Genomic DNA, 22,115 nt, shown 5'->3' with positions numbered 1-22,115 from the left:
CCATCACAGGGAGATTTCCCATGACTCGTAGCAAAAAACGACCAACATGCTTTCAAGTTGAAGTCTTTTTGATGGTGACACAGATTTAAAAAGTTTTTGCAGTTTTTATATTGCGTTGCGCAACCATCAGTAAAATAATGAACACTTTGAATTTGGGGAAATTTTTGATTTAAAAATTGAGCAACAATTTTTTGAGTTTCGTAAACGAAACTTACATCATGTTCCAAGTCATCTGAAATTACACACAAGCTTGACACTGTGAGATCTTTGCCAGGCTCTTCACAAGTGTAAATTACCACTGGGTGGAGTGAACAACTGTCTTGCGTCCAGTGGTAACCCTGGACTTCATTCTGGATAACATAGGAGAAGTTTTCACTGAAGTCTAATAACACAACAGCTTCATTTATCTGAAGCTGTGCTTTTAGGGACTCTTTGAGATATTTTGATTGAGACTTTGTTGTAAAAGAATGAGGAAGAAGTTTTACAAGACTCTTCACAAGATGTTCTACATATTCATGAAAGGGAACTGTAACTGAAACCTGCTGTGTTCTATCAGTAGTTACCCATGCACTGTATGTAATTTCATCTTCTTGGTCCCATTCTTCAAATTTTTCTAACAAATGTTTCTTAAGATTTTCACTAGATGTTGAACACTTATCGCAATGTCGAAGCATACAGTCTCTATTGTTCTTTGAGCACACTAAGTAGTCCATTAAATCATTGTACGTTTCTTCACTGTCACAAGCATTAAGAAGCAACACTACATTTTGATGAATTGCACAAACGCAGACAGAATGAGAGCCTGGAGAACCTACTGGCACACACCATTTGGGACGCAACCAACAAAATTTCGAAATCCCAATTTTTGAAGCAGGGTATTCAAACTTGAAGGTAGCATAAAGTTCATTCAGGTTACAAAGCAATAGTCTTTTTTGTTCATAAACATTTTTGGTTATGCTAACTTTATCTTTTTTCCCTGGCATAACACGAGAAAATTCATCGTTTTGGTAGAAATTTTTAACCAAAGTAACTGTTCCTTGGTCTAATGGTTTTCCTTTTTTTGGATCAGGTAAAGCAATGATACCATTTTCATTTAGTAGCTCTCGTGCTTTACGAACTGAGTATTCACCAACACTGAATTCTTCAGCAACCTTTTTTCTACTCCACGAAGTTGGAGCGAGAGTTAGAAGCTGAATTCTCTCACGGCGTGTAACTTGTGTTTCCAATTTTTTTTTAACCAACTCAACAAGCCTGTCCATGTCATTAGCTTTTTCTTGAATACATCTTGGTATTTTTGCATCACATTTTACTGGGGAAAATTCTTTTTCTAAAACTTTACTTACTTTTTTCTTTAAGGTTGAACAAGCAGAATCTAACTTCCGTTTAGCGTAACTAGACTTACTGTGGGATGGTATTGCATGTAGTTTAAATGGAGATTCTCCAATGTCAGTTAAAGAAGTGTTGATTTCTTGTAAAAAAATTTCTTTGTTTAAAACATTTTCAACTTCACTTATGTCTTCTTGAAAAGTGTTAAGCTCTTCAATTTCATTGTTAAGGTTTTGGCTCTTACTAATTTTTGCTCTGCATGCATTACAAATTTTTTGTCCAGGGATTGCTTTATTAGTTACTTTTAGAATGGTATTAATGTTCTCTGAAAATTCCAAGGATACTGTTCTTAAAGTTTTTGTAATTTTCCTTTTGTGGCTTTGGAACGGGTCAAAACAAGCTTTTTGAAATGTTTCATATTTATTTACGTTAAATATTCTGTGGTGCTCACAAATGTTGAAAACCAAGTCTGTAGATACAAAACTTCTTTGTTGAATAAGCTTTTTTTCAAATTCACTTAACAAATCCACACTCGTTAATTTCTCTGACTTAGTATAACTTTTTTTGTGACATTCAGTACCATTATGTTGTCCCACACTACATTTAACTAAACTTGTTTCGATTAGAGACATTTTAACAACGTACACCATAACATGAAACAACTACTGTATTTATATAGATGATCACTGCTTTGAAGCTGACTCAGAACTAAGCATGTCAGAGGAAACAAAGCATGTAGTATCCTGCAAACTTAGTGATGAGGCAGATAGTAATTTTCATGTTCTGTCTTGTTCTTGTTGCAGATACATCATTTCCATGTAGTGACTTGTCTCTAGGACTGTTTCTTTGATATTAGTCCATTCATTCAACCTATATTACTAGCTATATACCTAAACTATAACTTGCCCAATTACAAACTAAAAATAGATATAAAAAAATCACAAAAAGTTTGAAAAAAGTTTAAAATGGATTTTATTTATTTTTGTATCTAGATTTAAAAAAACCTAGAACAATTCTGTATGATAAAGATTTCTTATTTTAAAAACGTTTCTACACTGTGAAGCACACAAAATACCAGGAGTTTTATTTTTTTAGGTTGTACTATGTTTATTGTAGATAAGAATAAAAAAAAATTACAAAAAGTTTGAAAAAAGTTTAAAATGGATTTTATTTATTGAAGCAAGTAAAATGCCATGAATTTTATTTTTGTATGTGATTCTATGCTATTTGTAGATATGAATAAAAAAAAAAATTACTTCATTAACACTGTACCTTCCCGAGATATTGCTTTTTTGTAAAGTACCTTTTCCGTCCCAAAAATTACTTAAAAAATTACTTTTGGTAATTTTTTAAAGTCAAGTAGATAAATGTAAAGGGTTTATTTTTTTTTTCTGCAATCAGCATAGTTTTCTTGATAATATTGAAAATTTTCATTGCATTTGCACTATAAATGACAAAGATACAATTTTTTTTCATTGAAGGTACAAGCTCTTCCGGAGTGCTCGGAATATGTAAAAACGCTTATTTTGCCCAAACTTCAACTGCCCATAAAAAAAAAATGAGTTGAGGTAGGAAGGTAAAATTTGGTATATTTTCTTATCTATATGGAAGGATTAAAAATTTAAAGTTTCATCAAAATCTGAGATGGTGGGTGACATGGCCTGGATGATTTGGTGCGGATTGACCCTTTCAGTAACCAAAAATAGAAATAATATATTTTAGTAGATTTTTCGTTAAAAAAAACTGATAATTTCTCTGCGCCATGTTTTGACATAATAGTACAGGGTGTCCGGGGGTAAAGTGCGCTGACTTTGGAAGGTGATTCTACATGATAGTACAAGTAAAAAATATAAATAACTTCTTTCGAAAATTCAACATTTTAAGGTAGTTTTTAGGTAAAAAGGTTGAATTGTTAGTAAGAGAAAATAAATATACTTCTATTGAATTTCGAAAAAAGTTATGTATCTTTTTTTCTCTAACTTCTATACCTCCCGAAGTTAGCGCACTTTACCACTAGGGGTGACCGGGTATCTCATCAAAATGGCAGTTCAACACATCTACAAAAAGTGATATAAAGTCATGAAAGGTGATGAAACAAAAACTAGTTTAAATAGGTTACATAGGTAACTATTTAACCTAGTTTTTGTTTCATCACTTTTAATGACTCTATATCACTTTTTAAAGGTGTGTTTAAGGCGATACACTACGTTGTGTAATATTTTAAATTGGGCCGCTATCAATAACAACCCTTACGTAAATGGCGATAAGGTTTATTTTTGTTTCATCCGCCTGTTTTGATTTATGCAAGAAAAAAACATGGCCAAAAAGTGCCTTTTATTTTATTTTGTGGATAAATAGGCATAAATATATATTTTTTTTTCGATCATTTTATAAATAACTTAATTTTCCACATTATACAATAAAATCATAACCGAAAATGGGTTCGTAAGTGGGAGATTTTGAACTTTAAAGCAGTTTTCATAGGCCTTTACATTATTTTTTTCTGGGCTTATAAAAAGACTTATCTAAAAAACACTCGATTATTTCAAAGGCCAAGATGTATTCTACTCGCAGTATTTAATTAAAGCATCTGAAACATTTCTAGGCGAACAAATTTTCAAACCAAAAACACATGATTTTGCATTACTACGTATGGCATCGCCTTAATTGCCATTTTGATGAAATACCATGGAACCACCACTAGGACAACTATTAAAATAGTTTAATTATTTATTTTCTAACCAAACCCAAACTAAGAACGTGATAACCTATTTTTGGTTCATATTTTGGGTTTAAGAGAAGAAAAAAAAAACTATCTCTAAAACTTTCATATCAATAACAATAGCTGCCAAATGAACAATCGATTTTAATTTGGACGAAATACCTATTAAAATGTATTATTTTCCATTCATGGAAACGAAAATAAATACTTCTCATTATTATGTAACTGATACAAAGAAGTGGGTATTAACCGTGTGGCATTTTTCTGTATATTTGCTGGTATTTCATGATTGGGATATGGATATTGGCAACTTTGCTGTAGAGTAGTTTAACCGCTTAAGGACTGCGCCTGTGTCCTCTCGAGATAACTCGGGCAAACTTTACCTGCAGAAAATACCACTCCCGAATATACTCCGGTGAAAATAAATACAATTAATTTATTAATATAATACAATTAATTTACAATGAAAAATCTCCTGATAAAAGATACATGACGCCAACGGGACATGAACCCGTGTCCTTTCGATTTCCGGCCGACAGCTCTGACCACTGAGCTATAGCGGCTTATCTCTCATCCGCGAAATAATTCAATATATACTAGTGTTTCATTCAATAATTACTGCTTGTTACATTTTTTCACCTGAAACAACCAACTTTATTTTATATGATAAAGGCATTGTAAGTGCTAACTCTCTCACTAGATGGCGTCGAGACAGATTGTCTACATTTTTGGTGAAGATACTAGAACTTGTCAAATATTAATTATTATTTTTTTGGTAAACTAATGTTTAAGACAAGATTTTTTATGCATAGCACAAAGGGTAACAATTATTTTATAAGCAATAATTATTAGCCTGAAACACTCATCCACATTGAAAAATCTCCTGATAAAAGATACATGACGCCAACGGGACATGAACCCGTGTCCTTTCGATTTCCGGCCGACAGCTCTGATTAATTAATTTATGTGAAAGTGATACAAAAGACCGCTGCGATGATTTAAAACAAGGTACTACCCCCCTATCTCCAAATCTCCACAAATCGGGTTACATAAAGCGATGCGCAGTGTTTTTAATATTTTTTTTATTTTGCAAAGTTCAGGCACAAATATTTAAATGTTTTACGATCATTTTCTAAAGAACTTAATTTGCCACATAATACAATAAAACCATAACCAAAAATGGGGTTCGTAAGTAAGAGATTTTGAACTTCAAAGCAGTTCTTATGTGGCTGATACTTTATTTTTTTCTGGGCAAATAAAAAGACGTATCAAAAAAAATACTTGATTATTTCAAAGGCCAAGATGTGTTCCACTCGCAGTATTTTATTTAAGCATCTGAGATAATTCTAAGTGGTCAAAATTTCAAATCAAAAACACATGTTTTTGTGTTATGTACTTCTTGGTGCTTCGCCTTAAACACAAGTTTTCGAAATGAAGACTTGTATTTTTGTTAACTTTTGGGAACAAACAGTTATTATCTGCAGAGGCAATTTGTTGACTTTTGGGAACAAACAGTTATTACCTGCAGAGTCAATTTGTTAACTTTTGGGAACAAACCGTTATTACCTGCGGAGTCAATTTGTTAACTTTTGGGAACAAACAGTTATTACCTGCAGAGTCAATTTGTTAACTTTTGGGAACAAACAGTTATTACCTGCAGAGTCAATTTGTTAACTTTTGGGAACAAACAGTTATTACCTGCAGAGTCAATTTGTTAACTTTTGGGAACAAACAGTTATTACCTGCAGAGTCAATTTGTTAACTTTTGGGAACAAACAGTTATTACCTGCAGAGTCAATTTGTTAACTTTTGGGAACAAACAGTTATTACCTGCAGAGTCAATTTGTTAACTTTTGGGAACAGTTGGTATGGTCTCATAGAAATCGTCGTCTCCCTTACCCTCATGGTTACAAATATGAATTAAATGGTGTTAAAAAGAGAAAAAACCACGCTTTATATTCAAATATAGAAGTTCGTGATGACCACAGATTAATTAAAATGTAATCCTCTATGAAACCAAAGGTTCCGACCGCATTTTAAGAAAAATTAGTTTTTTATTAATTTTATTTTTATTTTTTATTGTTGATACATTTTTTTACAATATTTCATATTTCAATTCAGTAATGTTGGCCTCACTGGGTTGTTTACCCGTGCTGAGGCCCCCATTTTACAATTTAAGAAATTATTTACATTTTTTATTTGTCGGAATAACTTAATGAGTAAAACCCCAAATTGTAATATTTAATAATAATTATTATTGTGATGTTTGGTAATAAGTTGGGTTTTCAAGCAATAGATGGCACCAGTCATAAAGCTTACTCAGAGTCCGACAGATGTCGCTAGAGTGTAGCATTTGCCTGTGGGATATTATTGCCAGACAACAAGCTTCTAGAAACAGATAATTACCAACCCTCGGGTAATGAACAGTGTAGCTAAATACAGATTTATTTATTGTAACGTAAATAGACACAATTATTGTAAAGAACCTTTTACTTTTCACAAGAGTTCCCAACACTAAATCTGCATAGTAAAGCAGAGATATAACAATTATTGACGACAATATTAGCTATTCCTAAACGAAAATTTGAAACAGAAACATCAGAAAAAGATACGGTCACATCTAGGACTCGAACCCTGGTCCTTGCCTTGCCGGGGCACCGCTCTACCACTGAGCTAATGGGACCCTATCCCCTTCGGTCATATTTAACTGTATCATACTATTGGAGTCCTAGATGTGACCGTATCTTTTTCTGTTTCAAATTTTCGTTTAGGAATCGCTAATATTGTCTTCAATAATTAAATTATTACATTTGACAAAAAGGTGAGGTGGCAGTAATGTTTAAAATACATTTGTGTAATAAATTTTTTCATTATCGGTAATTTTAGTTCGGTGTTTAAACAAACAAACGTAAGGTGAGCCATTTAAAAAAATATATATTTAATAATAGAATGTGAAAGCGTATTTCATCACCTTTCAAAAACAGTTTTGGATTATCAGATACAATCAGAAATATTCCAATTATTTGGATTTTATTGAGAAGGAAATGCACACAAATTCTTCGACTTTCTGACAGCGTCTTTAAGAAACGATAAATTTTCCATAGGCCTGAAGAGTTAAAGGAGAGTTAGCTATTAATTACTGGTTACTCAATCCACTTCCACCCGAAGGTTCCCACTAAACTACGAATATTAAACCAGATCATTTCCAAATAGGTTAATGGAATTCGGTACTTTCACGTGATTTGGTATTTCAAATAGTTGACTACGAAAGGAAAGAGATGTTGTAAATCACTATATATATATATGTATATCCCAACTGCCCAGAGCCAGTGGATGAAGGAACCGGGGAGAGGAAGGAGATGGGGAAGTGTATGGCTATCCAGGTTTAGTCAATAAACATACTTAAACCCGTTTCAACAAATATTTCATTCTTGTACCAACAGTTCCAGTCTGAAACAAGGTAAAAACGAAGGGGAGAAACATTTCCTCAGGGCCTATGTCATCTTAGAGCAGTGTTTCCCAGCCTTCTTTATGCCATGCCCCACCATAGTCTTTTCAAAAGTCAGATTTTTATTTTTTTTAATTTTTTTATAGTGATATCTCACAAGAGTCCCAACTGCTCCCGTCTGGAGCCAGTGAGACTATGGCATCCCCAATTGGGGGATGTTGTGAGGCTGAAGGTAAGTGGGGAAGGGAAAGAGGAAGGTGGGGAAGTACCTGGCTATTCAGATCTAGTCATTAAACACGGCTAAAGCCATTTGGAGCAACGTTTCAATTCTGAATGGTGGTCTTACACCAGGGCGATACTGGTAGTATCTTCCACTCTGGAACGTGCCGCATATATACTATATATTATTTTAATTAATTAATTGTGAAATAACACAAATCAATCAAATAAAATTTATTTGCGCACGCCGGGTTTGAACCCGCGACCTTCGGAATGGCAGTCCAATGCGTTACCACTGGACTATGCCGGCCGTCAAATGCCCCACTGGCATCTTTTTTAATTAAACAGCAGGTAAATTTTCAATTCACATTGTAATATGTTTCTAAAGATATGAACCCCTATTCTAATAACACAAATTGAAAATGTAATTAAGTAGAAAAAAATAATAAAACACAAGTTACAATTACATTTTGGTACAAACACACACTTCATTATTAAATTCAGTTACGCTTGCGACAAAGAAATTTTATGTCCGGATCTAACTTATTTAATTTCAGTCTTAGGTCCCCTGTATTAGTTATATCCAATCGATTTCGTTTTTTAATGAGTAAATCGCTTATGGTGCTAAATTTTTTTTGTATGATTGATGAGTGTTCCCCTTTGTATGTGGAATGCCTACGTGTCTCATCTCTGAAGTGTGGTGCCCCACCTCTGAGGCGTTATGTCCCACCGTGGGAAACACTGTCTTAGAGGATGCTTTTGAGGAGAGGAAGTCTTGAAGAGACCCATGTTGTAGGACGAAGGAAACACAGAGGCCGGCAAATCGTTCCACAACCGAGCTGTTGAATTAAAGAACCACTTGTAGAAACAACCAGTTCTTGGCGCGTGTCAATGTTGGGCGCCTTTTTGGCGTGTTTTACAACTATGCCCCGGTGCCGAAGGGATCAATGACGCTATTTCTTCGAAGTACCTCCTACTGAAATACCGCTAAAGATTACAACCCGTTTGTTAAGATGCAAAGTCAAGAATTTTGGGACTCTAGACTGATGGCTGTCAAATTCAACAGTGGGTCACATTTTTCTACAGGGTTTAGAGCCAAGGAGTCTAACACAGACAGCAACAGAGGACATGAGTTTAAATTTACTGCTTTATAGTAAAAATTAAAAACACCAGCGCGGTTTTTAATTTTTTTTTTTTAAATATGACAACTAAATAGAAAAGTTTTAAATGAGATAAAAAAGATGAATGTAATCTGAACTTTTATGTATCATTTGTTAAATTTTGATCTAACCAATAAAATAAAATTTTAATAATTGTGTACTATCTTATCATAGATTGATAACATGAATTAAGAATGTTAAATCTATTAATTTATCAATGTTGCTACCAACAGTTTTAAAAGTCCTTCAAACTGAAAAGACTCACGGTCGTTTCCGCCGAGGTAGATCGCTATAAGATAAAATTTTACTCAAATGCAAAATCTCGGTGCAGGGCGCTGAGTCAAACGGCTCCTGGCGATAGGTGTTATCTGCACCTTAGCAAATTGGCGCCGGGAGCGGACTGCTCCAATTGCACCTGCACGGGGCCAGCCCTATCTTGGTAGTAAAAATTATATTTAAGCCGTCTTTTAGCGTGGATTAACATTTGCAACGACAATAGACCTGCTCATGAGGGAGAGGGAAACAAACGAAGTGACGGGGAGCGGGGAGATAGAAAGTGAATAAATGAATCTTACACTATACAGGCAACTCGCATTGTCCTATCAGTATCTTGTGTCCAAAAATATAATCTGTTCACATAGTCCTTTTTACAATGGTGTGTAAATTGCTGACTGCGTAAAAACCTTAATCGAAAATCTCAAATCGGGTAAAAAAAAATTTGGGCTCGTTTCCTAAATCAAATATTTTGTTACAGTATTTAATTACGTGTGCTTTTACGTGTCAAAATTTACTCACCTCACTCATGTTTACATCGATTGATTTGTAGATGGTTCGGCTAAAAATAAACATTCCGACTCTGCGCAGAAAAGTCCTACAATGGACTGTGCTGCAGAACAGTTATCATACTTTAGCAAACTTTAATTTTCTGCGCAGGCATTCTCGAACCCTCTTGGTGCCAAAAATATGGTCACATGGTTTGTCTCCAGCTCTTCGAAATGATACCCAGATTTTACATTAGGGCAAGTCTACTGTTTTGTAAAGTCTATGATCAAAATAATGTTTGCATTATTTTTTGCAGGTAAAATTCATAACGTTGTTTACAAAAGTGTGTTAAGGCGATGCCATACGTAGTAATGCAAAATCATGTGTTTTTGGTTTGAAAATTTGGTCACCTAGAAATGTTTCAGATGCTTTAATTAAATACTGCGAGTAGAATACATCTTGGCCTTTTAAATAATCGAGTATTTTTTAGATAAGTCTTTTTATAAGCCCAGAAAAAAATAATGTAAAGGCCTATGAAAACTGCTTTAAAGTTCAAAATCTCCTACTTACGAACCCAGTTTCGGTTATATTTTATTGTATAATGTGGCAAATTAAGTTATTTGTAAAATGATTGAAAAATAATTAAATATTTATGCCTGAACATCCACAAAATAAAATGAAAGGCACTTTTTGGCCATGTTTTTTTCTTGCAAAATCAAAACAGGCGGATGGTGTTAAGCGGGAATTTAAACATTATCGCCATCTACGTAAGGGTTGTTATTGATAGCGGCTCAATTTAAAATATTACACGACGTAGTGCATCGCCTTAAGAATGCAAACAATTTAGGTATACGCATACCAGAACTAAAAGATAAAACAAAAACATGTTAATATCACTTGAATAAATATTATTATTATTAACAGTTTTACTTTTGACAGTTTGTGTCAAAATTTCAAAGCAATCTGTGTAGAACTTTCGGAGATTTAAGATTTTGAACAAACGAACATTTACATTTTTATTTATATAGAAGATTTAATAATAATTGACTAAGCGTGGAGAAGTTTTGCATTTCTTGTCTGTAAATTTGTTTGTTCCTTTCATTTCAGTTTCAAGATGGTAGCCATTTTAATGGGTCAGTAAAGATTCGTTTTTCAAATGTGGAGCCCTCGTGTTTATTTGGACTTTCTTACTTGATTTTTTTAAAAATATTATGGTACCTATCTGCTCGAAGAATGTTTGAAAAAAGAATTGTCATTGAGATTATGACTTTACTTTGGACAAATTGAATGATTCCTTATTTGAAATTTCAAATATGTTACATAAAATGCATGGTTTGCAATTAAGTAGATATTTATTTAAGTACCTACTTACAAATCATACGATTACAGAGGAAATTTTAGTTCCAATTTATTAAATTGGAAAATTATTACTGTTTATAGAATTACTAGCTATAATAATTTATTTTTTTAATGTGAATACTGCCCAAGATTACTAACTGCTACTGCTCTGAACCGTATGGACCGTATTTTTTAAATATAATTAAAATATTATGGTACCTATCTGCTCGAAGAATGTTTGAAAAAAGAATTTTCATTGATATTATGACTTTACTTTGGACAAATTGAATGATTCCTTATTTGAAATTTCAAATATGTTACATAAAATGCATGGTTTGCAATTAAGTAGATAGTTATTTAAGTACCTACTTACAAATCTTACGATTTCAGAGGAAATTTTGGTTCTAATTTATTAAATTAAAAAATTATTACTTTTTATAGAATTACTAGCTATAATAATTTTTTTTTAATGTGAATACTGCCCAAGATTACTAACTGCTACTGCTCTCAACCGTATGGAGCCAGTGAGACTATGGCATCCCAAATTGGGTATGTTGTGAGTCTGGAGGTATTGCGGAGGGAAAGGAGATGGGAGAGAGAGGAAGGTGAAGAGTACCTGGTTCAGATCTGATCACCAAACACGACAGTATACTATACATTATTTTATATAAATGTTGTTGAGGCCGTGGTCGAGGGCGTAAGGCTCTCGACTAGCAAGCCAGATGTCACGGCCAGAGTGGGAGATACTCTCAGTATCGCTCTAGTCTAAAACTTTGAGACCATTATGAATTGAAATGTTGCTTGAAATGGCTTTGGCTGTGTTTGGTGACCAGATTTGAATAGCCCGGTACTTCCCCACCTTCCATCACCTTTCCCTCCCCAATATCTTCAGCCTCACAATATACTCCAATCGGGAATGTCATAAACTCCCTGGCTCCAAACGGTTGGGTTAAAACTCTGCAGTTTCGCATTAAAAAATAGAATGTACTTTTCAATAATACTCTCCAACTATCACAGCACACTTAAACTAACCAATTATAATATTCTGTATCTAAATTAGAATTTCTTACCAGATGTACATGTATATTTATGTCAGGTATTCACAATTCATGAGATGTATTTCACACCAGCTGCCAAATACTGTATCATCTACAGTCACACAAAATGCTTTCTTTTTGTTTCGCGGACCATTCGCCCCTGTTATGGCAATAAGCCACATCTGTAGATACAGTACTTTGGCTTGACGGCGCTTAACTAAACTTACTTATATAAAAATTTTATTGGCATAACTTTAATGTATAGTATCTAATAACATTGAAGAAGAAGATAATACTGATAAATCTGAACGAAACATGAAACAGAACAAGACACAGAAAACTAAAAAGGTAATGGTCTCGACTGGGAATCGAACTCGGGATCTCTGTCTTAAAGGGACAACGCCTCTAACCACTCGGCCATTATTCGGAGTCAGACGGTCGGAGTATTTCCGCTTTGCAATAAAATCCAAATAAACGGAATATTTCTGTACGTATCCGAAAACTAAAAACTGTTTTTGAAAGGTGATGAAAGTTGTTTTTTAAAGGTGATGAAAGCTGTTTTTGAAAGGTGATGAAAGTTGTTTTTGAAAGGTCATGAAAGATGTTTTTGAAAGGTGATGAAAGGTGTTTTTGAAAGGTGATGAAAGGTGTTTTTGAAAGGTGATGAAAGGTGTTTTTGAAAGGTGATGAAAATTGTTTTTGAAAGGTGAAATGAAGGAACGCTCTCATATTTGATTTATTATCAGAAATAAACATATATTTTTTGAAACACTAAAAATTTTGAATGCTAACTTAAATAAAAATTAAAATTGTAATGAAAAAATATATAAAAACACACTTATTTAGACAAATGTATAACAAACTTTGAAATGTATAAGAAACTACGCCATTAATAAAAATGGAACGATACACGCTTCAACAACGCATTGAAATTATTAAAATTCACTTAAGAGTGAATCAAATGCAAATCATCTTGAGTGATGAGGCCCATTTCCACCTCCGTGGCTTCGTCAACAAGCAAAATTGTCGCATCTGGGGCTCGGAAAAGAGTTATTGTTGAAAAGCCTCTCTATCCTCAACGTGTGACTGTTTGGTGCGGTTTATGGTCCGGCGAAGTCATTGGACCTTACTTTTTCGAAAATGAGGCTGGAGCAACAGTTACGGTGAATGGATTGCGCTATCGAGAGTTTGATTAATGATTTTTTATGGCCGGAATTGAATGGTATTGATCTGGACAACGTTTACTTTCAACAAGACGGCGCTACGTGCCACACAAGCAACGAAACCATTGATCTTTTACGATTGAATATCAAAATAACACCTCTTATTGGAAAACCCTGTATTTTTATAAATATATAATCACATTATCTGGTAAGACTAGACTATACAATTTACAAAAACATCATTTTGCAAAATACAATTAAGTTATTATGAAAATAGAATCAGCTGGCGCGCGGTAATAATTTAGCGCCGGCCATCAAGAAGTTAACGCACCCTGTATGCTAGACTTTGAATCCTTCCGACCACCCCAACATTTAAAAGACTCATTGGCACTCCACAAACTATCAACATTAGCAGATAGAAGAGATATGTCTGAACAAAAAATTATCCACAAAGCTGTTGACAACAATTACCATTTGGAAAATGTTCATTTCCACTATCCAGTTTAAAACACACAGTCAAACAAACTATTCCACATCCCACACTCAAAAAATAACTACATACAACATTCATTTTTCAGAAGGACGTGCACAAAATACAATAATATATTTTCAGATGCCGATATTTTCCTTTTGTCCCTAGTTCAGTTTACGAAATGCATATTGGAGAAAATAAAATCAAATTGTTAATTACGTACCCTCTCCCCTTGCTGTGTGTGAGATATCTAAGATATCTCAGTTATTTTCATTATGGTGTGTAAGATATCTAAGATATCTCAGTTATTTTCATTATTGTGTGTAAGATATCTAAGATATCTCAGTTATTTTCATTATGGTGTGTAAGATATCAAAGATATCTCAGTTATTTTCATTATGGTGTGTAAGATATCTAAGGGTGACCGGATAAATCATCACAATGATAATTCATCACATCTTTAAAAAGTTATATAAAGTCATGGAAAGCGATGAAACAAAAACTTTATTAACTGGGTTAAGTAGATTAGGTTAGGTCAAAAAAAAATTTTTTTTTCATCGTTTCTAATGACTTTATATAACTTTTTAAAAGTGTGTTGAATTGTCACTGTGTTGAGTTATCATGGAACCATATCTAAGATATCTCAGTTATTTTCATTAAGGTGTTTTTTTATGTGGAAACATGAATTTTATGTGGAAACTTCACTGGTTATAAAATTGAAAAACTGTTTGTTTCCTCAATAAACTTAAATAATTAAAAATGCATTAGAAAAACACACAAGGGAAAAAAGTTTATTGAAACTACTGGGATTCGAACCACAGAGGTTTAAATCCAAAAACAAAAATATCAACTTTATAAACTTTAGTTTTAATGAACCCAGAAATTAGATATAGTATTTAATGGTATGATGTTCAATTTATTTCATTATGAATAACTTGTAAAACAAGGATTGTAAAGAGTATAAGTTATATTTTTATATACCTACCTAAAAAGATTAGGTTTTAAAATAACACTCTATCTACTTTTAATAATGGTATTTTTATCTCTACTTGAAAATATGTTGATAAAAACAAGATTTAATAAAGTCAATGTACAAAAAATTAGTACATTATGTATACAGGACGACTGGTAATTGATATACAATATTGAAGGAAATTTTAATATATAAAAATTCAACCTGCATATGATACGTTTAAGCCGATATTACTGAAAATTTTAAAGTTTGTTCTTATTAGTGCCAATAGTATTTAGAGAGCAGTTTGAATGGTATAAGATGTCGGGGACGCGTGAGGAATACTTAACGCAATATCTGTGCATTGGAATGAGATAGGGAGTCGAATGAAAGTCGATGTAATGCAGTTTTTTTAACAGTAACATTGTAGTATACAGTAGTGAATGGTGAAAGAAGTTGGAGACACCCAAGAAGGACATTAGCAATAGCGAAGAATTGCGGGGTCCACTAGTTATTTATAAAAGTATCATGAACATGGTATCGTATTGATACCCACACACCCGCTATTCTCATACATGATATTTGTAGCGAAAGTGTATTTAAAAAAAAAATGTTTTAAGTGATAGAGATTTCTGGGCATTCAGTTTTGTATTCGACCGCGCTCTTTCCAAAAATCATACTTACGAATATTAATATGGAAACATATAAACTGCATACTGTGGTTTAAAGACAGTAAATCCACGTATATTTCATCGCTTATCTCATATTTTTAGGTTTTAAAGAAACAAAAAATTAAAATCTTTTAATTTATAAATGCGTGTATTCTGTATATTAATTAGCGAAATGATAACATATACTTATTTGGGACAATATTTGTCAACTTATATATATTCTCTGGAAATGTCTATAGTCAGACATTAAAAAATGATATTTTTAACAGGTAACCAGATATTAACAGTGGCGTTTACGCGACACAAAACATTATCTAGAATATTTCACGAGGAATTTTGGTATTAAATTGAAGCTTAATAAAGTTAGCAACTAAACATATTAGCTGGTAGCGGGAAGTACAAAATTTGGGTACCAATCGCTAAAGATTATTAGCAGTGCTGCCCAAATTTGGGTAGCTATCGCTCAAGATTTTTAGCGGTGCTGCCCAAATTTGGGTAGCTATCGCTCAAGTTATTAGCAGTGCTACTCAAATTTGGGTAGCTATCACTCAAGATTATTAGCGGTGCTACCCAAATTTGGGTAACTATCGCTCAAACTATAGCTATCATTACGGTGGTTATATTAAAGGAAAATGTATGAATATTCGGTTTATTTATTAACGCTTCACATTTCCTAGATCCATTGATCCTTTCTACTCCCAACAGATGCATATGTGAGTGTGTCTGTGCGTGCGAGTAGACAGTAACCTAGTAATAGTTCTACTACTTCCCTCAGTGAGTTTCTATCGATATTGAGTAATTGCCGAGCGCTTAATAGGAACTGGACATTACTTTTAATTTGTACCTGAAGTCCTGGGAAGACCCAAAACGCATTGAACAAACATAATTACGGAGGCAATCTATCCACGAAAACTCCGCTAATACTAATAGTTACGACGAGGCTAAGCTTAATAGTTCTTGTTATCCTGTATTTGACGGCTATACCAAAACAAAAAACCAAAAATAATTTAACTTATTTAATTATTATACTGAAATACCGGCCCTAAGATAGGATTATTTTTTTAGTGCGTAATACATAATATCAATTAAATTTTCAATTTAAGGCTCCGTAGTAAGTGTTCAAAAAGAAGAAGAAGATGGTTTGAAAGGCAGATAAGTAAATATGAATTATACAGGGATGGTGCTAATATAAAAAAAACGATAATTATCAAAATAGAGCAAAAATCTCTCGACAAATGCCTAAGTTGCATTAAGATACTGTGAATTTTTTCATGTTTATAACATGTTAAATAATAGAAAAAAATGTTGTTTTAATATTTTCGGAGCATACTTCATGATTATTTTCTATCAAGGAATTTCATATAATTACTGATTCAGATCTATAAATGTTATCGTCAAAACAAAACACATATTTTTTAGGAACTTATGGCAAGAGAAATTTGTTATACAGGGTGTATCGGCACTAACCCGACAAAATTTAACCAGCTATTCCTTAGCACATTTGGAGTAAAAAATGTTATGGGCACTTTGCTGTCCGGTAGCATTTTTTTTTCAATTAAAAACAAAAAAAAATAAAATTTCCACACTACATCACTGTCATTGGCATTGCGTTTCGTGTTCAACAGCTGTTATAAGCAAGTATGTCAAAAAGCGTCTTCGCTCTTTCGCACACACTAAATAATAATAGTTAAAAATGAGACGAATGGTGCCGTGCCATTTCGCTGTGCTTGTAAAAGTGCGCCAATATAGGTACACACGTGCATTATTCAACGGAATTCGAATAAAATATTTGCCAGATGGGTTTTCAAACTTTGACAAAGGATAAAACAGTGGTGATATGTGGTGAAAATATGAATAATAAATTTTTTATTAAAAAAAAACGTTACCGGACAGCAAAGTGCCCATAACATTTTTTACTCCAAATGTGCTAAGGAATAGCTGGTTAAAGTTTGTCGGGTACGTGCCGATACACCCTGTATATCGGTAGAAATTCGGAATGCGGGGGATAATGCATCACTTACCAAACGCCCTGTGTGGAGTCTGTTATAATTATTATGTTCTTTCAATCGTTTAGTTGCGGAACACACAATTAAATTAAAATTTAAGCTTTTTATCTATTAAAATGTAAAGATAAAGGTTCTATAATGTTATTCAGAGATATGTAATCATGTAACAAACGGTATATTGAAAACCAAACACATGTATATGGAATATTTAAAAATCCATGGAATATGGACTAATAATAAAAATAAATATTTCAAGAAACAGTTAGGTACTTTGATCTGTGTTTACTGTAAATACTGAATATTAAATTAAGGACTGTAATACGGGGTGACTTTTGAATCGGGGGGCGACTTTGATCATCGCAGAAATCTGCAACAATAGGGTATTTTGAGTTTTTTTTATTCCCGAAAAAAATTATGATAGTGAAGATATTTTATTTTTTATGTTGACGAATAATTTTTGGTAAACTTGTCGAATTCTGCTGCATGCAAAAGGCTCTTTTAAAAAACAACACTTGATTTCAACTTATATTTATAATAACAATGCATGTAAATATGCACAAAATGGGTTTTTAGAGTGTTAGTTTGGTATATTTTAATAATTTATGCTTATTTCCTAACCTTCAAGCTTAACTTTGATTGAGAAAAATGGAACTTTTGACATGACAGCCATCTTACCAGACACTGGCGTTTTCTATGTCATAATGACGTTGTAGCCAGTTGGAACCGTTTTTGAATTTGCGGTTTTAGATTGTTTTTGATATTAATATTTATGAATGAAAATTAAATATTTTTAATACAATAATCCTAATCAGAAAAATAAATCTTAAATGTTCCACAGATTTATAAAGGTATTTAAAATTTGTGAAAATATCCCACTGAAAGACACCATTCAGAATCAAAACGTTGCTTGAAATGGCTTTAGCCGTGTTTGCAGATCTGAATAGATAGGGACTTCTCCATCTCCTTCCACACCCCACTACCTACTGCCTTACAACATACCCCAATTGAGGATGCCATAGTATCACTGGCAGTTAAGAGCAGTTGGGACTCTTGGGCGGTACAATAAAATAAACAGGTATATATACAGAAAATACACATTTTATTTATAAAAAAAACTTTGTATCAGTTAGACATGGATGAGAATTGAGTATTTCAATTTCCAGAAATGAAAATAGCGTAATTTAATAGTTATGTTGTTAAAAAAACTGAAAATTTGATGACTTTTGTTCACGCCATGTTTTGACAAAAAAATAATTTTTTTTAGGCTCGGTTTTATTTATTTTTCAATTAAACCCAAACTAAGAATCTAAGAAGCTATTTTAGGATCACAGGTTAATATTTTAGGTTAAATAAGAGAAGAACAAACTAACCTTAAAACTTTGACATCAATAACAATAGCCACTAAGTGAACGAAAGATTTTAATTGAATTAAAAATGCATCATTTTTCATTTCGGGAAACTGAAATGCTTACATCTCATTATTTTCTAACTGATACAAAGTGATTTTAAAATAAAATTTGCATATTAAACGTCTCCCTATATATATAAATAAAAATTTAAGTGTTTGTTTGTTCAAATTCTTAAATATCCGAAAATTCTTCACCGATTGCTTTGAAATGTTGACACAACTTTGCTTTCGTTTACGCATGTGTTTTTATATACCTATATTATATAGATGTCACTTGTGACTTGTGACCGGTAAAAAACATGCTTTTAGGACGTAAAAGCAAAACGCGCTATTGTTTCTCTATCTACACAGATAGTCTGAGCCACAGCAACGCATGTCGGGGTACAGCTAGTTGTCTATAAATTTACCAAAGTTATTTAGTTTCAAAGTTGAAAATTGAAAAAGTCACCCCATTTTACGGTATGTAATGCCTCTGTTAATCATATTGAATTCAATGGTAGGTAGGTAGGTACTAAAAATAATTACAAATGGAATCATTTAAAAACATATATTTCTTGAAACAGTTATGTAGTGCAGGTACATACTATGAAATAATGTTAATATTGAATAACAAATTAAATAATATGTAATGAACACTTTATCTATTAAAATGTATAGATAAAGGTTCAATAATTAATGTTATTCCAAGATAATTATGAGAGTTGAGTTTCCTACTGTGTAAATTTCGTTTATGACTTTATGAATGGTAGCTAATTAAAAAAAATGTATAATATCACATGAAACAGTTACTTGAAAGCCAACTGAATATTTTACATGGCTACAGACCATCACAATAGCAACCAAATTCTTGTTAAAAAACCAAATAAATTGCAGATCTAACATGATTACTCTGAAAAATCTAAAAACTTACATGATTACTCTAATTTTAAAATTTTGAAATATAATTGTATTTAAGTTAGTGTGGCAGGGGTGCATTTTCGGGATTTTGCGAATTATAATTCATAAAACATAAACATAGGGTCACTGATTAGGTTGTTCATCCCACAACTATAATGGCTTAAAAACAAAAGTGTCCCCATTTCATTAAAATAAAAAAATCGGATGTTGAACTTTGATTGATATCAATAAATTAGGAGTGACACAATAATATGTAATTATAACAGTACTTACATAAATAAATAAAAGATTTCGAATGTGTGGATTATGATGCTGAAACGGGTCATTGTTGGCATGTTTAAGGAATTTATGATGTATGAATTAGTTATAATTATAGTAATTTACCGTTTTTACTTTTACAACTGGGTGGTTCGGGGAATTAGCGTCTTCGCTATCGCCTTCATTCTCCGTGGCCGTTCCGTCTTCAACACTTTCAAAATCAAATTGATCCGAACTTTGGTCTTCCTTAATATCAGAGCTCCCAATTAATTCTACACTGCCATATTTACTGACATCCGTAGCACTGTCATCTGTCATCATTTCTTAACCATCTTCCGCAACTTTACACGCATTAAATGTAGCATTTAAAACTAATTAAAAATAATATCACGCGTAAACCCGACTGAAGTAAAACTCCGATCTACGACATCAACGTATTACAAATTACAACGCATCTAGGGAGATCTTCCGTCAACTTTTACATTCTTTCGATAAAACACATCAATTCGAAAGTAGAACACTCGTAATAAATTATTACACCTTTCGATGAAAAAGATAATTTTGAAAGCTAAAACTTTGACGATTTTTATGACATCTTTTAAAGAGTTAAATTAGAATATCAATTGTAATAATTATTTAGCCCGTCTTTTTGAATATATTATTATAAATATAAAGTGAACCGCGGCCGAACATGGTTTGTTTTATTGAATCTTCTGAAACTGTCTAATAACGGATTATAAAAATACAACTAGATCAAGTCTAGTGTGGTATGCATTCATACAAGATATTTCCCCACGTAATTAGAACATTAGTGGCATTTTTGTTTGTAGCACCACTCCACTACTAACACCAACTACTTGACCTCAAAACTTTCGTAACTTTATCTAAGACGACGTTTCACTCGGATGAATTTAATATTATTGTCGAGACGGAGTTTGATTTACGAAAGTTAAAAAGTTTTCACGGCACACATGAACATCGAGACCGTCATTTTTAACAATTTCACAGTTTTCACACGCAACAAATAAAAGAACACGCCATAATAGAATAAAAACTAGTTGTGTTTTGTTGAAGAGAGATAGCATTCGTCATCTTCTCTTGTTGACATCAGATGACAGCTCACTACAGTCACACTTGTAATGTTTATTACACAACGGTAAAGTAGGTCTCTATAAAGTACATAATCGAGATGCGTAGGTAGATACGACTTTTTTCAAGAATTTTGTTCAATGAATATCATTAAACCGGAATCTAATCTGTAATTTATACAACTAAAAACACACTCAACCCTGGCGAAACGAACGTGAACTAAAACAACACACATCAACATTATTATTTTCAAACTAAAAATACTTTGAATAATTTCATAGTGTACTTTCATGCCGCTAGATAGTGCTGCTACAAATATCAGCGTCCGATACATTCACAAAATTACGAGAGCTTCCTGAAACGTCATCCATTGTGATACGTAAATATTGTAAGTATGTACGTGGATAGAATGTGATTCCTGTTATCGTGGAAACTTATTCACGTTAAAAATAATTTAAAGATCAGCGATCTTGGCGGGGAAAAAGCGAACTAAAAAAATAACTGTATCAAAATGTATTTTCGCATTTAATTACTTAGATGATTTTACTATTTAACATTCATTTTGCTAGATGGCGTTATTTAAATAGGTCAAATTACAAAATGTATCTAAATTGTTGGAGCTTCTCTAAACGCATAGATCATTTTGTAATAAGTATACCGAATAAGTACCTATGTTGTAGGAAGTAAAGTAGCCAGCTGTGAGCTTTGTAGCAAGTAACGAGGTAGGTACCTACGCCTTACCTACCTAACTGGTATGTAGGATGGGAGCAGCGAGTTTTGAGGTATTTAATTTAATGAAGAGGACAAGAATGCGCCCATGATTTTGGTTGAAGACTGGTTTGATAGGTTTTCATTGGCCTATTTGCCTTCAGCTGATGGAGCCAAGTGCATTTTACCGCTTAGAGACACACATATGAAAAATATGCTCGCGTGCAGCTCGATGTACCGATTCTACATAACATTACATTTCGAGCAAAAGAAGATTTATGGGATGCGAGAGGGGAGTGCCGCTCTCTACTTTAGAATAACTTATTTAACATCTATCAGTATAGAGTATTCCGTTTACATTATTCTAAATCACGAAAGTAGCGCTACAATTTCTTGATTTGTCAGTTTCATTATTATTACTTATTTCGTTTAGTGCTTTCTCATTATAATTATTATTTCGGACTAATTAAATTTGATGG

At 32.9% G+C, this 22,115-nt stretch overlaps 1 protein-coding gene across 3 annotated transcripts in view; it reads right to left on the bottom strand.

Annotated features, from left to right (window-relative positions):
* LOC149410129 (uncharacterized) overlaps positions 1-20,978 on the bottom strand; it is a 48,248-nt gene extending 27,270 nt beyond the window's left edge. Inside the window, exons 1-2 of one of the 3 annotated variants that reach the window (XM_089648478.1) lie at positions 20,621-20,978; positions 19,966-20,260 (exon numbers count right to left, since the gene is read on the bottom strand). In XM_089648478.1, coding sequence (XP_089504604.1) covers positions 19,966-20,160 — 195 coding nt within the window. In that variant the 5' untranslated portion in view covers positions 20,161-20,260; positions 20,621-20,978. Of the gene's footprint in view, positions 1-19,965; positions 20,261-20,620 lie in introns of those variants that run through there. The other 2 variants (XM_089648480.1, XM_089648481.1) reach the window with 2 other exon arrangements.
* Between the last annotated feature and the right edge of the window lie 1,137 nt (positions 20,979-22,115).

Source organism: Hesperophylax consimilis, chromosome 28 (assembly GCF_061612785.1).
Source record: "Hesperophylax consimilis isolate HC1 chromosome 28, BYU_Hcon_1.0, whole genome shotgun sequence".
Taxonomy (NCBI): Eukaryota; Metazoa; Arthropoda; class Insecta; order Trichoptera; family Limnephilidae; genus Hesperophylax; species Hesperophylax consimilis.
Note: the sequence above shows the minus strand (reverse complement) of the source record. Positions and strands in the feature narration are given on the sequence as shown.